Source organism: Ovis aries, chromosome 3 (genome assembly GCF_016772045.2).
Source record: "Ovis aries strain OAR_USU_Benz2616 breed Rambouillet chromosome 3, ARS-UI_Ramb_v3.0, whole genome shotgun sequence".
Taxonomy (NCBI): domain Eukaryota; kingdom Metazoa; phylum Chordata; class Mammalia; order Artiodactyla; family Bovidae; genus Ovis; species Ovis aries.
Window position 1 is genome coordinate 103,732,177 of NC_056056.1, and position 16,346 is coordinate 103,748,522.

The window sequence follows — 16,346 nt, forward strand, 5'->3', positions numbered from 1 at the left end:
TGGGTCCCCCTGCTTACGGGCCACTAACGGCCTCCTGCTTTGTATCATGAGCGAACTCCATCGACTTCCTGGGCCTCCCTGACACACACCCACCAGCTCCCTTGTCTCCTCCAGGCTGGTCTCACCATCTCAGAACGTACTCTCAACTCCCCTCCAGGCTCTGCTCAGAATCCCCTTCCCATCTCCTCCCTCCACCCTCGGACCCCTGTCCCCATGGGCAAATCATCTCTCCAGCCTACCTCCTCAAAGCCCAGACCCTCACTGGCCTCCCCTCCCTGAGGACACCTGGGCAACGAGCCTGTAGACAGCCCTAGGTTCCGGGGGGGCAGCCTGTCCATATCCCGACCCCCTCCAGACGTGCTGGGGGTGGTCCAACGACTCACCAGAAGGGGCCGAGGACAGGGCCATGGTCCCATAGTAGGAGAAGGCACCCGTCTCAAACTTCATGTTCTCCTTCCCGGCCTCCACCTCCACCTTCCCCTGAAAGAGCAAGGGTCAAGGTCACAGACTGAGAGGAGAACACCACCAGGGAGAAAAGCCTGAGGCACAAGGGAGGAGCAAGGCGTGAGTGGGCGTGGACCCCGGGAGACCTCGAGGAGGCCAAGGGGGCCCTTGGGAGGAGGATGGGCAATGGGGGGTGGGCAGAGGGCAGGCGAGGGGGCAGCACAGGCACAGGGGGCGCAGGCCCACCTGCAAGATGAGGATGAAGTAGTCGGCCGGCTTGTTGCGAGTGTACAGGTAATGACGGACGTAGTACTTGTTGTGTTCGTCAAACTTGAGCTCCTGGATGACGTCTGGGTACTTGAGCAGCCGCAGCAGGATCTTCTCTGATATCAGAGAGGGGCTGAACTGGGGGACCTCTGAGGGAGGAGAGAGGTGGGTTTCACAGGCGGCCAGGCGGCACCTGGGGCCCGGTCACACCTGCGCTGGACAGCTCCTCATCACCTGGCCCTGCCTCCCTGGGGCGGGCAGAGGGTGCAGCCTTGGCTCCGGCCTCAGCAAACATGAAGCTGTCTGCCTGCTGGAACCACGGCTCCTGCACTAATAAAACATGACCACGGACATATTCCTTCACCTGAGTCTCAGGTTCCTCATCTGTAAAATGGGGATTTAAAACTTCATGGGGTCACTGCTTGCTGAAATGGGGTAACAGACGTAAGACACTGAGACATGTGCCTGCCATGTGGGAGGTGCCTGGTACACATGACTAGTGCTGCTGTCAGAGTCCACAGCATCCATATCCTGGCAGAAAAATCACAGGATCACAGCTTCAGCAAGTGAGGGTGGGAAGGAAGCCAAGAGTGAGGGGAGAGGATGGGGCGGGCAGGCATGCTCCTATTTAATCACCCAGGTCTCCAAGGGAGCTATGAATCAGGGGTGAGAAGAGAGAAAAGTGATTGACTGGGAGGTCAGGTCCCGTGGGACCCGGCAGATGCAGGCAGAGGGGAGGTGGAGAGATGAGAACAGAGCAGGATCCAGGGGCTTGGAGAGGATGAGCCGGCAGGGCTGCAGGTACACCCACCAGGAGGCGGCATGTGGAAGGGCCTTCTTCTCCCTCCTCAGTGGGGATCCTGGTGCCCACCTCCCATCCTCCCAGCACAAAACCTCCAAAACAAACCCGGATGCTTCCTGCAAGTTTGCAGCAGCAACTCATTAACAGGGAAAATAAACTCCAGGGATTGTCAGGGGGCAGATGGAGGGACAACGCCCTGCCCCCTTCCAGAGACAGGCAAGCTTGCCCAGGCCCTTCATCTGCCGCAGCCCTCTGGGGAGAAGGAGCCAGGACGTCTCCCTCCATGGCTATATTCTGCTCCTACCTAAAGGGCCCCCTCTTGCTCTTACCCGTGGACAGGAAGCGATGAGCAGCCAGAAGTAGCTGAGGTGAAATTTTCACCTTGAGTTCATTGTCAGCATCTTTGAAGGCTGAGAAGTCGCGCTTGTTCTTCTCAGAGACCCGTTTCCGGCTTCGGTTGTCAGCTGCAAGAGAGAAGCTGGAACTGAGGCCAGTGTCCCGCAAGGACTCGGGAAAAGACCAGAGCCCACCCGCTGGCTCCCAGCTGAGCGGGGCCTCCTTCCACCAGAAGCAGCGCAAGCAGCGTCTGGACCGAGACATGAAGGCCGGGAGGACGCACGGCCCTGGCCTCACACTCAGCCTTCCCACCCCAGGACAGCAGGGTCCGTCCCGGCGAGGCAGGTGGGGCAGGGGACTCACTGTACATATCAGACTCGTCCAGGATCTCGGACTTGATGATCTCCTCGATGACGTCCTCCAGGGTGACCAGCCCCAGCACCTCGTAGAAGGGGTCACCTTCACCCTCGTTGTTCACCTTCTGCACGATGGCCAGGTGGGACTTCCCTGAGGAGAAAATGTAATGAGTTGGAGGAGCAGAGGGACCAGTCCTGAGACTCCTCGAGCAAAATATTAACACATTTGGGGTCACGAGTCCTGAAGTTTTACTGGAAATGGATATTGATTTTACAGAAAAGAAAACCAAAAGTATCTTTTAATTTAGGATCATGTGTTTAAATAGAATGAAGATGGCAAGTCCCTGCTTGGTGTGGTGTATCAGGGGCTCCTGGGAAGGGGAGAGCCCCACCCTGACAACCTGCAGACACAGACAGCATCCATCAGAGCCCTGTGTGCGCCGGGTGGACATGGGGCTCCCCAAGGGGCCCCAAGGGCCACCCACATTCCTTCAGCCAGTGCCCCTTGGCAAAACTCCTCTGCGTGTACCCAGGAGCCATGATCCTGCCCAAAGCAAGGCTCTCAGTTCCCAAAGCCATTAACAAATTAGCCCAGGCTATAATTAGGCCAGGAGGGTACTATAATTAGAGGAGGGCCACCCTTGAACCCAAAACAAGAGAAAGCTAGGAGGTAGACGGTGGGGAGGAAGGACCCTCCCACAAAGCTGAGTGGAGTGGCAAGGCTTCTCAGGCCTTCTTCTGGGGTCCCTCGCTTCTCGCAGGTCCCGAACCCCAGCAAGTGACAATGACAGGGCCTGGCCCCCACTCTGGGTTCAAAGGGACTATGTGCCCCTCACACAGGGACACGGGTCTGGAAACGCCTAAGGGGAAAAGAGCCGGAGGGCCGTGAAGGTCAAGTCAGGTCTCCCGCTCAGCTTCCCCTTCATGACCCAATCTTAGCCGTGACTCTGCACCATGTCCCTGGAGGAGGTTCTTCAGGTCTCCAGGGTCCCTGGGAAGCCCAGCCCACAACTCCCACGGGCCTTGGAGGGGGAACAGAGAAATGCCACTTCCTGTGACCAGCATTTTATAAATTAAAGCAAAAAATCACAGAGTACACCACATGTGACGGGGTAAGTATTGCCCCTTCCATGAAACTTTTCCACAGTGTGCCAGTCACTGCGGTACACTGATTTCCAGTTGTGGTCAAACGAGGCCTTCCCAGGAGGCACTGATGGTAAAGAACCCACCTGCCAATGCAACAGACGTAAGAGATCCAGTTTCAGTCCCCGGGGCAGCAAGATCCCCTGGAAGCCCCTGGAATGGCAACCCACTCGTGTTCTTGCCTAGGATATCCCATGGACAGAGGAGCCTGGCAGGCTACAGTTTATAGTCACAAAGGGTGGGACACAACTGAAGCGACTTAGCACGCATGCACATGGTCAAATAACTCTCAGCACCTTGCCAGGCAGAACCATGGCTAGAACCATGGCTTTCCCAAGGGTCTTGAGAGATGAGCCAGCAAGAGCTTGGCCAAGGTCCTCTGTAGGCAGCGGCCAGTCAGGGACTCGAGCCTAGGGTCCAGCCCCCAGCTTCTTCATCTGCTGGATGCAGCCGGTCCAGAAGTGCCCTCTGGAGACAGAAGCAGTGTCCCCAGGGGCCTGGGGCAGCCAGTTAAACTACGTCATGGGGCGGGGCGGGGAGCCAGGATTAAAGCAAGGCAGCTCTTACCACTTTCGGACTGACACGTCCTAATTAAGCCTGGCAGTACCCAGTGTTGGGGAGACACACAGGTCTTCACAGGCACTCTGTTTGTTGGGCAGGTCGGTCACTCATTTCAGCAGGCCAAACTGGCAGTATGTCTCAAAATTCAGGGTCCCCAACCTTGGACCTGGGAATTTCAGGGGTAGGAACTTTTTCTATGGATGTAATTTTCGAAATGCAGAAAAAGCAAAAGGGTTCATCAGAACATTCAACAATCTCAAACCTTAAGGGCAATGGGTGGAGAGGGAGGTGGGAGGGAGGGTCAGGATGGGAACACGTGTACACCAATGGCTGATTCATGTGAATATATGGCAAAAACCACCACAATATTGTAAATTAGCCTCCAATTAAAATTTAAAAATTAATTAATTTTTTAAAAAAGGCAATGGAGCAGGGGCCACTGCCGCTCCAGGAGAATGTGGCAGAGCGGGATGGACCAAGCATGGAAGGAAGCCCTGGAGAGACTTCAAGGCGACAGAATGCATACGCCGTCTGCAGACATGTGGGGTGGGGGTGCTAGACCGCCCTGTCTCCGTCAGGAGGCGGTAACGACGGTCACCTCTGGGGGTATTTGGAGTTTGAGGGAGGGCCTAAGTACCCTTCTATATTGCTCTACTTGCTGGGCATGTTTCACTTCTACAGCTTTTTATTTTTAATTGAGAAAAAAAAAAAAAATGAAGGGGAGAGACAAATTAAAGGGAACAAAGGGAAAGTGGTGAGAGAGGGTAGACAAGAGCCCTCCACGCCTAGCCCCTACCACAGACTGAGCCCCGGGAGCAGGTGGGTGTCAGATATGGCTCAGTTAGGGGGTCCCTGCTCACAGCCCAGAAGTCGGAGCCCCTGGAGAGAAAGGACAGTTCCTCCCCTCCGACTGACGATAACTGCAGCCATGAAATTAAAAGACGCTTGCTCCCTGGAAGAAAAGCTATGACAAACCTAGACAGCATATTAAAAACCAGAGACATCACTTTGCTGACAAAGGTCCATACAGTCAAAGCTACGGTTTTTCCAGTAGACGTGTATGGATGTGAGAGTTGGACCGTAAAGAGGCTGAGTGCTGAAGAACTGATGCTTTCGAACTGTGGTGTTGGAGAAGACTCTTGAGAGTCCCTTGGACTGCAAGGAGATCCAACCAGTCCATCCTAAAGGAAATCAGTCCTGAATATTCTTTGGAAGGACTGATGCTGAAGCTCCAATCCTTTGGCCACCTGATGGGAAGAGCTGACTCATTGGCAAAGACTCTGATGCTGGGAAAGATTGAGGGATAGGGGGCGACAGAGGATGAGATGGTTGGATGACATCACTGACTCGATGACGTGAGTTTCAGCAAACTCCGGGAGACAGTGAAGGACAGGGTGCCGCGGTCCATGGGGTCCCGGAGAGTCGGACATGACTTATGACTGAACAGCGGCTGAACCCTCTAACTAACCCACAGGCTCAGAACTAGCCCTGCCACACAAATGGTCACCGGTCACCCTGGGCCTCACTGGGAAAGGTAGGCAGCTTCTCTGAAGGACCAAAATGCCCCTCCTGTGGATGAAACGAGTAGATTCCTCAGTTCCCGCTCAGCCCTCTCGCCTCCTCTTTGGGGCGCCTATGTTTGTGGACTCCACTGGTGGGTGTGGGCGCCCTCTAATGGCAGTACTTTCCAGCCAGGTAGGTACCCTGTAGGTGAGTGGACCTGGGGCACCTCCCTCAGCCAGCCCTGCTCTGTAGGCTGAGAGCATGGAGCCCTGGCGCCAACTGTGGCTGGCCAGTTGGGGCCCTGACACAGAGGTCACCCTCTGCTGACCCGAGTATGGACCCTGGGCTGTGTTTGCCTTTTTCCTAACTTACGTGTCTCCAGAGAGGCCATTCTTCTAGCAGAACCTTCTCCTTCCCTGGCCAGAAAACCTCCCTTGCCCAGGTCACCAATGACCTCCGATGGTGGCATCTCATTCCCAGGAGACCGGGCCTGGCTGCAGTTTCTGAGCAACTCTCTCCCTCCTCCTGGAAACCCTCCCTCCCCTCGGCTTCCAGGCACAGCTCTCCTGGTGCTCCTCTGACCCCAGGGCTGCTTCTCCTTCCTGAGAAGAGTCCTGGGGCTCAGTCCTTGCACCTGGCCATTGCCTCAAGACTTTAAATACAAACTATACATCAAGGCATCTCCAACAACTGTTTGCAGCCCTCTCCTGTGCCCTCTAGACTCACATCCAGCTGCTGGCTGACAGCTAGCTTCACATGGATGTCTAATATTGGGGTTTTCCTGTAAGACGTTACGGAAAGAAACCTGAATCAACTCTCTGGCTAACCCAGTATCTTGACCTTGACTCGGTCAACCTCCTGCCCCAGACCTGTGGAAGTGGATGGGCCTGGGGGATAAACTGCTTCCGCTACTTCTCTACCCTTCTGCATCCAGCCAGTTGAGCGGATCCCATCAGCTCTGCCTGCAACGGACACCCAGAATCCAACCGCTTCTGGGAGCCTCCACTGCTACTGTCACACGCTGCTGTTTAGTTGCTGAGTTATGTCCGACTCTGTGACCCCATGGACTGCAGCCCGCCAGGCTCCTCCGACCATGGGATTCTCCAAGCAAGAATACTGGAGTGGGCTGCCATGCCCTCCTCCAGGGCATCTTTCCGACCCAGGGATGGAACCCAGGTCTCCCGCATTGCAGGCGGATTCTTTACCACCTGAGCCACCAGGGAAGCCCAAGAATACTGGAGCGGGTAGCCATGCCCTCCTCCAGGGGATCTTCCCGACCCAGGATGGAACCTGGTCTCCCGCATTGCAGGCGGATTCTTTACCACCTGAGCCACCAGGGAAGCCCAAGAATACTGGAGCGGGTAGCCATGCCCTCCTCCAGGGCATCTTTCCGACCCAGGGATGGAACCCAGGTCTCCCACATTGCAGGCAGATTCTTTACCATCTGAGCCACCAGGGAAGCCCAAGAATACTGGAGCGGGTAGCCATGCCCTCCTCCAGGGGATCTTCCCGACCCAGGATGGAACCTGGTCTCCCGCATTGCAGGCGGATTCTTTACCACCTGAGCCACCAGGGAAGCCCAAGAATACTGGAGCGGGTAGCCATGCCCTCCTCCAGGGCATCTTCCCGACTAGATATGGAACCAGGTCTCCCGCATGGCAGGCGGATTCTTTACCGTCTTGAGGATGCTGAGCCACGGGCATCTCCTCTCACCGAAAGAGCGAGATCCCAAGTCTTCACCCTGGACCTGAGTCTACTCTCCACACAGCAGCAAGGGGGAGCCCTGCTGCACCCCAAACCCTCCAGTGGCTCTCTCACTCCACAGAGACGCCACACTCCCCACAGAGGCCTGGGCCCCAAAGCCCTTCAGGCCATCCTCTCCAGCGCAGGTGACTCTCAGCCCCCTGGCTCTTCCTCAGGCACCTGAGGCCGCTCCCTCCACCTGACCTGCTCCTCCCCCAACACCTGCCCGGCTCAGCCCTGCTTCAGGCCTCACTGAGTACAGAGGGCCTCACTGAGTACTGCAACCCTTCCTCCAGCCCCACAACCCGGGTCTTTATCACCTAGAATAAACAATAGGAAGTGCTTGTTCACTGCGATTATCGTTTCATGGCCCATCTTCTCCCACTAGATTGAGAGCTCCGTCATAGCAGGGGCTTTCGTCTGTGTTCCCAGAACTCAGAACAGCAAGCGGCACGTGACAGGTGTGCAATGAACACGTGTGGAATGGATGACGGTTCACGTGGTTGTGCCTTAGGAACAAGGAGGGGGAGAGGGACAGAGGCTGGGCAAAGAGCCCTTCTGAGTTTTAGTCATCAAGAAGCTTTCGCGATCTCCCAAGGGGCCCAGTAGGCTAGGACTCTGTGCTCCCAGTGGAGAGGGCCCAGATTCGATCCCTGGTCAGGGAACCAGATCCCATGTGCTGTAACTGAGACCCAGTGCAACCAAATGAAATAAATAGAATATATATTTTTTTAAAAAAAGAAGCTTCTATAATTCAGGAATTACTGTTAGCTGATTTACCATTTAAAATAAGAGGATCAATTCAGGACTCAGACTTGTGACTCTCACTGTACAATATTTATTAAATCTAATGTAGCATTTTATTTTAATGAGTCATCTCATTTGATTATGAATGTCCATTCAACTGGATAACTGGGTTTTGGGGGATGGTCTTGCCTGGAAAATCCCATGGGCGGAGGAGCCTGGTGGGCTGCAGTCCATGGGGTCATGAAGAGTCGGACACGACTGAGCATCTTCACTTTCACTTTTCACTTTCATGCATTGGAAAAGGAAATGGCAACCCACTCCAGTGTGCTTGCCTGGAGAATCCCGGGGATAGGGCAGCCTGGTGGGCTGCCGTCTATGCGGTTGCACAGAGTCGGACACGACTGAAGCAACTTAGCAGCAGCAGGAATGAGAAACGAAACATGTAAACTGACATAATGTGTCTACTCTAAAAACTGATAATCCCACATTTTCCAAAGCAGTCCTAATTAACCTCCCCCCCCCCCCCCCCCCCCCCCCCCCCCCCCCCCCTGAAAAAATGTAGCAAAAAGATTACGTTTGGCTGAGCCATATGAAATTACTGATGTTTGAGTGTTTCCAACCGAAAAAAAAGAAAAAAGACGATTGCAATTCAAACAGTTTAACTAGTCTAGGAGGATTCAGTATGGCTTCTGTTTTCTTTTTTATACTTTCCTAAATAGAAATTCTAACATTTCCATAGTCAACAGTACAATCAGGAAGAAACACATAAGAAAGAACCTCTTACAAACGTTCTCAGCGTTGCTTCTTGGGGCTTAGGGCTTTCCCATGCCTCCTACACTCAAGCACTGCGAGGACGGGGAAACTCCTGTGGGCCCGGAGGCACCTTGAAGCTGCTGTCCCCAGGGCACCTCTGGGCCACATCTGGCTGCAAGCTTGCCCGCTCCACCCTGGTCAGCCTTGGCCCAGGTCAGAAACCTGCATGTGAGACCTCGAGAAACCCTGGCGCGATTGGCAGGTACAGACTGCCAAGTGGCCCAAGCAAGCCTGGGCTTCTTTCACTGCCCTCTCCCACGGGGAAGAGGAGGCAAGCAGAGGGAGGACCCAGAACCTGCCCGAGTTCCTCAGCAACCCTCCCCCACCTCTCCACCCTTCCACCTGCCCAGGCTCAGCCCTGGGTGCCCTGTGAACACTCACTGCCCCCGCCGCGCCCCAGGTCTTCCTTTCAGTATTTGCAGGGCTTGTCTCATCAGCCGCCTGGCATCCAGCCAGGTTAGGATGCAGCTCGGCACGGCACAGTAACTCACTCCTCTCCAAGCATCCTCCCACCACCCCTCACCCAATGCCAGCACATAGCAGACACTCCAAAGCCTTTGCTAGAAACACACAGGGAGGTCTCCAGGGGCACCGGAAAGCCCATTCCTCAGCCCGCCACAACTCCCATTTTAGCAAGCGCCTGTGTCCTCTTCTCCTCCATAAAAAACCTTTATAGTCTCTCAAGACCATAAGAAAAACACACGTTACTAGGTGCTGGATTTCAAAGTCCACAAGAGCTCCAAGAGGCCCTACTCACCTGCTCTAGCCACCTTTGCTCACGGAAAGATCCAGGGGCCCCAGGTCAGACGCGGGCATCCCACAACCCAAAATGGTGTCCTCGGCATCTCTTTCTGGCCTCCCGCAGGTCCCATCTCCTGCCAACCCAGGTTCCAGGGCTGGCCCTGAACTCTCAGCAACCCCCACAAGGAGAGGAGCTGGCCAGGCTGCCAGAAGATAGAGCCCTGGGCCAGAGGTCGGCACCTGCAGACAGGGGGCACCCCCATTTCCTGGGAATCCCCCTCCTCTGCCCTCCTCCATCCGGCCAGGGCAGGATTAAGCTGACTATTAATAGTGCTGACCTCAGCCAGCAGGAGGAGCCTCGGCCCAGCCCAGCAGGAAGGCAGGGCTGGGCAGGAGAGGGACCAGAGAGGCAAAGCACAGCCCTCCCAACCCCAGTGCCATCGGTTCCAGGGGGTGGGAGAGTTACACGCAGAAAGAATACCGCAGGGCATCTACAGCAGGGAAGGCCTGACTGGGGAGGACTGGGAGGGAACTGTTTAATCAATGAGCAATTTAAAAGAACAGAGGGGCTTCCCGGGTGGCTCGGTGGGTAAGACTCCACCTGCTAATGCAGGAGACACGGGGTCGATCCCTGGTCCCAGAAGATCCACGTGCCATAGCGCAACGAAGCCCCTGTGTCACAAGCACTGAAACCTGCCTGCTTCAGGCCCCCCAAGCTGCAACTACCAAGCTCGAGGGCTGCAACTACTAAAGCTCTCGTGCCTAGAGCCTGTGCTCCGCAACACAAGAAGCCACAGCAAAGAAAAGCCCCAGCACTGCAATTAGCGTATTCCCCCACTTGCTGCAACTAGAGAAAGCCCACTCACAGCAACAAAGACCCAGGGCAGCCAAAACTAAAATTAAATAAATAAAGCTTGTAATATATTAAAAAAAAACAGTGAAAAAACTTTTTAGTCTTTTAATGAAAAGAACACCGAGGAGGCCCTTAATTCATTAGAATCATTTTAATAAATTAAAGTATGAGGTCATGGCGACTAAAAGAGAGCGCTATTGGAAAGAACAATGGAATGTTTCCATCATGATCTGACAGCATGCATCAAGACGCAAAACATGTAAAACCTTGGCCTAGCCAGTTTTCCTTCACTCCTAAGACCTTAACACAAAAGAAGTGCCCAGGCCATGAGCAAGGTGCGCTCAGGAGGGTCCTACCCAGTGTGGTTTATGACACAGTACGCCAGCCACTATAAAGGCTGATGTAGATACAGATTTATTTATTCACATTTGTGTAAAGCAGATAGCTCCAAAACAGGGCAGCAAGAGTGACAGTGGTTTCTTTTGCTTTGGCTTAATGCATTTTTAAGGGTAAGATGGTAAAGAATCTGCCTGCAATGCAGGACACCCTAGTTTGATCCCTAGGTCTGGAGGATTCCCTGGAGAAAGGAATGGCAACCCACTCGAGTCAGTATTCTTGCCTGGAGAATTCCACGGACAGAGGCTACAGCTCATGGGGTCGAATTTTAAATGGAGTTTAAAGTCAGCCTGTGTTACTTTTTAATGTTTCCATTTATAATCAGAAAAGAAAAGAAGTCTATCTCGTTTTGAAGGGGAGAAGCAATCTAGTTCGCTGCTGACTCACTGGAAGAAAACCCAACAAAAACTACAGTGGCAGGATGAGGGTGACTCTTTTAATTCTCAATCATTTCCCACTTTTCTGAAAGTTTCAATGATAAAATCCACTACTTCTATTTTTAACTAAAAATATAAGGCACACCTTTCTGCACCTGGCATCCTGCACTCGGTGACGTTGCTGTAGCACAGGCCTCCTCAACTGCCCCGTGGAGAAAGCCGCTGGTAGGGGCCAGGATAGAGCTTCTGCTGATGGACACACGATCGTTTCCAGGTGTCTTCCTACTGCAGACAAGCCCGCAAGGATAATCCCTCATTTGGCACATGTGAGATAACATTTACAGATGTGGAGTCACTAAGTCAAAGGGCAAATTTGACAGAAACCTCCAAACTGCCTTCTCCGGGATGTGTCCGCGTTTACACTCTCACCTATAGAAGTTATACTTGGTGGTTGCTGACTCATTCCTCCATGTCTAGATATACAGCAGGTACCCAATAAGTAAGCTACTCAGTAAATATCACCAATGAAAATACTGTCTTTTGGTGGGTTTTTAAAAGGAAAGACATGAAAATGGATGGCAAGAAAAAGGGTTAAACAGAGTAAAGCAGAAAAAAAAAAAAGAAGAAGTGATATGGGGACAGCCTCATGGAAAAGAGAAATGGAAACGGAGACACGGGCGCTCACTTGCACGGAGTGCACGGGTAAAAGGGGCTCGCAGATGACCAGGAAGCCAGCCAGCCCAGCCACCTGAGCACAACAACAACCCAGGGGCTTCCCCGGTGGCCCGGTGGCTAAGAATCCACCTTCCAGTGCAGGGGACCGGGGCTCGATCCCTGAGCCAGGAACCAAGACCCCACAGCCTGCAGGGCCACTAACCCCAGCACAACTAGAGAGTCTGTGAGCCACAACGGAAGACCCCGCGTGACGCAGAGAAGATTCCACGTGCCACAACTAACACCCCGACGCAGCCAAATAAAGAAAGATTAAAAAAAGACAGCAACGCAGACATGGCTTGTCAGGACAGGATCTCCCAAGGCGGTACCTATCCCCGACACTGTTTCCATGGATTTTTAATCCGAGATATATAAGCAACTTTAGCTTTTGTTATTACACAGACTGACCATGGGTGGGTCCAGACTAGGTCTGCAAGCCAGCAGGTCACCAGCCATCACGGTTGACCAAGGGGCTCCGGGGCTCCTGCACACCCTCACTCACTCACACACTCACTCACTCATATTCTACCAAATCGAGAGCAAGTGCAGACAGGGATTTACACATGATGTGAAAAACATAACTGGAGCAAAGCTTGCAAGATAGAGAGCTGCTTACCAAGGAAATCCCGGGGGTGAAGACAGAGGCCCCTACAAAGGCCCTCTTGCCACCAGCCGCCCCAACCAGCATTGGGGGGAAATCAGTAAGGATGGAGTCAGGGCTGAGTGACTGGCCAAAATAATTCAAAACAAAGAAAACTATGTGAAACATAGACATACAGCCACTGTCAGTATTGAGGGACCCCAGCACAAGGGTATTTTGTGCCTTGAGAAAATATATAAAGTATTTGCTAGAGATGATAGGAAGTGATAACTATTAGCAAAACATTTTAAAAGAGCGGTTATTCTATTTTTACTTCTTTAAAAATTTTTTCCTTTGTTTTATAATATTTGTATTAGTAAAACATACATGTATACAGTGTTTGAACAGAAATAGAAATTTTAAAAATTTAGAGGAAGGACTTCTCTGGCAGTCCAGTGGTTAAGAATCTGAGCTTCTTACTCAAGTGGCAAGGGTTCAATCCCTGGTCAGGGAACTAAGATCCCACATGCCGTGTGGAGTGGCCAAAACAATTACAAAAAAAATACATTTTTTTTTTCTTAATAAGGTCCACAATCCAAAAAGTTTAAAGAGCTGTTTAGAGCCTCCCTGTAAAGGTGGCCACACTTTCTTTGTCCCTTCACTTAGTAGACACTTGGGTGTCCCTCCCAGGGTCCACTCCCCCCTACCCCTGAGCAGTCAGGGCGAGTGAGGTGGGGGAAGGGGGCAGGGAACTGTCCCCCTCACCTCTCCCCCAGCCCTGAGGAGCACCTATGATGGATCCCACTCTTCACAGGAGGGAACCCCAGAGAGGTCCCTGCCCAGGATCGCACTGTGAGGGAGTGAGCAAGCTGGGATTCAGAAATGGGACTTCCCCAAAAGGCCTTCTTTAACCCAAGTGCCCAAGGGGTGAAGCTGTTGACAAGCAGATGCTGGGGGACCCTAAGCCTGGTCTCTCACGCTGGGGACAGGTCTTCATGCCTTTGATTTTTCAGTTAACCAGTAGTCTCTAATTTCCAACCTTTTATGATGGAAAATAAAAGCATATACAAAAGCAGAGGAAATAATATAATTACACCCTTCACATACCTCAAACAATTAACGACTCCTCTGGCCAATCTTGTTTCCTCTCTCCTCCCACCCACTCCACTGGCTTATTATGAAGGAAATCCCAGATCTTATCTGTAAACATCTGCTACTTTTACCCAAGCACTTCAGTGGTATGGTTTAGTCACTCAGCCATGTTCAGCTCATGCGACCCCATGGACTGTAGCCCGCCATGCTCCCCCATCCCTGGGATTCTCTAGGCAAGAACACTGGAGTAGGTTGCCATTTCCTTCTCCACTTCACTAAGCATCTCTAAAAGTTAAGGCCCCTTTAAAAAAAGCAAAGCCACAGCAGTATCATCACACCCAAACATGTAACTCCTTAAGATCCTCAGCAGTCAGTGCTCTAACTTCTTCCCCAATTTTCTAGTAATTTTTTCTCACATTTAACTTATTTTTACATGATTTTTTTAATAGCAGTAACAACAGTAGAAGAAGGAAACTAATGTAACTTTTAATCTTGCCTTTCGTCAGAGGTAAGCACTGGTAACTGCATGCTTTCTTTAGCCTTTTAAAATTAATATACAAAAATAAAATAGTACCATACACCAGGGGCCAAAAGGTTCATTCGTGTTTTTCCATGTATTCAAAAACTTGAACTTTCTGGCCAACCCAATATATCTCCTCCATGCACTGGATCATCGGGTAAATAGTTCTGTACCCTGCTTTTCAAATATTCCACATAGTCTGTATTTGCCCATGTTGTAGAAATATCTGTAGAAACTGAATGGCCTCATAGTGTTTCACTGTACACATATACACATAATCCCAAGCCCCACCGGGTTCCTAAAATGTGCCCTTCCCCTTTTCTTGCCATTATGAAAATCCCTGTAATAAACATATCTGGGTCCATCTTCATGTCCTTAAGATAGATATCTGGAAGGAGAATACCTGGATCAAAGGACAGGGGTTATTTCTTGTTTGTCTGAAGTTTTTCAGTTAGCTGAGGCGTGAGTTCAGACCTCGAGCTGGTGTCTTGGTCCTCAGGGATATAAAAACCTCTCCCGGAGGACACAGGCGGGGATGGTGCAGAAAGCGGGGAGGAACACAGAACTGGAGGAGCGTCACACAGCAGAGGAAATAGGAGAGAAGATGCTGGCCCGGCTGACCCGCTCTGTGACAGGAGGAAGGAGCAGCCAGCCTCCTGACTTCAGACACTTCCAACAAACTGATTCTCTCTCCGCCCAGTCCTCTGGTCTCAGCAGCCCCTCTGGCCTTTCCCCCTAGAATCCCAGCTCCTGGCTGCCTAGCCTCCCACCCCAGAGCCCCCCACCCCAGGAGGCGCCCCTTCCCCATCACTCCTCGCACGACGGCTCACAGACTCACACCGTACTTACTGCCTTGAGAGGCATCCACTCTTCGGACCTGTTTGTGCAACCAGCTGATAATCTACAGGCAAATCAATCTAAAAACTGGACCACCGTCCAGGAATAGAGATGCAGACGTAGAGAACAGTCTTGCGGACACAGTGAGGGGAGGAGAGAGTGAGACGAGTTAAGAAGGAAGCACTGAAATATATGTTACCATGTGTAAGAGAGCTAGTGGGAAGCTGATGTACTTACTCAGCGCTCTGTGATGACCCAGAGGGGTGGGCTCCGGGGTGGGTGGGATGGAAGCCAAACAGGGAGAGGGTATACGTGCGTGTATGGACGACTCACCTTGGTGCGAGGCAGAAACTGACACAACATTGTAAAGCAATTATCCTCCCATTAAAAATAAATTAAAAAAAATTAAATGGGGCAACCATGGCCCACATGTCTCGTGTTAGCCGTGAAGACATAACAGGAAATCCTCTTAAATGCTGACATCAAGATACCTTAAGTCTAAAGCTGAAACTCCAATACTTGTTGGCCACCTCATGTGAAGAGTTGACTCATTGGAAAAGACTTTGATGCTGGGAGGAATCGGGGGCAGGAGGAGAAGGGGACGACAGAGGATGAGATGGCTGGATGGCATCACCGACTCGATGGATGTGAGTTCGAGTGAACTCCGGGAGATGGTGATGGACAGGGAGGCCTGGCGTGCTGCGATTCATGGGGTCGCAAAGAGTCGGACACGACTGAGTGACTGAACTGAACTGAACTGAGGGCTGGTTTTCTCCTGAACTAACCTAGTAATCCTACCCCTTTCACACACAAAAAAGGGGGGGGGGGTCCCTTGGTGAATCCCAGTTGGTTCCTGATAGTCACACATGTTCCCAAATAATTTGTAAACTATTAAAATAACTCAAGACCTTGATATCATAAACCTGAAGGAAAAAAAAACTAAAAAATGGGGAAAAAAAAAAAAAAAGACCTGCAGCAACATTTGCTGTGATGTAAGAGGCTTGTTGTCAGAAGGAGAAGCAGGTGAGGCGGAAGGAGAGGGTGAGAATATTACTTACTATGTTCAAATTTGCTTGCCTAAATTGGGATATTTTGAAAGAAGGGAAAAGATGTAATAATTAAGCAATTATTTTTCCTATCACAACAAACAAAAACCTAACAGGGACACCCTATACTAATATCGTTCTCAATTGGTTTTCATTTTTTTTAATGGCAGAAGAAATAATTAAAGACCTATCTCCCTCATGACTGTAGACACCAAAATTCTAAAAAAGGTACTGGAGGAACGCATGTGAGAATTAAAGATTTTAAAATTAAAAAATAAATAAATAAATAAATAAAAAATAAAAAAATAAAAGAGGTACTGGCAAATCCAGTGATGTGTATCGTGACTGTTAGGTTTATTCCAGTTATGCAACAAATGTTTAAGGATTAACACTCAAAAATCAATCAGTATAATTCAGAAAAAAAGGAGATTTATCATTCAATCATCTCAATAGATATTTAAACAAGGATGCCCGC

At 51.3% G+C, this 16,346-nt stretch overlaps 1 protein-coding gene across 1 annotated transcript in view; it reads right to left on the reverse strand.

The window, feature by feature from the left end:
• Nucleotides 1–16,346, reverse strand: part of CNNM4 (cyclin and CBS domain divalent metal cation transport mediator 4) — a 38,870-nt gene that overhangs the window by 7,720 nt on the left and 14,804 nt on the right. The window contains exons 2-5 of the mRNA XM_004006156.5: nt 2,213–2,356; nt 1,843–1,977; nt 691–860; nt 384–480 (exon numbers count right to left, since the gene is read on the reverse strand). Coding sequence (XP_004006205.3) covers nt 384–480; nt 691–860; nt 1,843–1,977; nt 2,213–2,356 — 546 coding nt within the window. The remainder of the gene's footprint in view (nt 1–383; nt 481–690; nt 861–1,842; nt 1,978–2,212; nt 2,357–16,346) is intronic.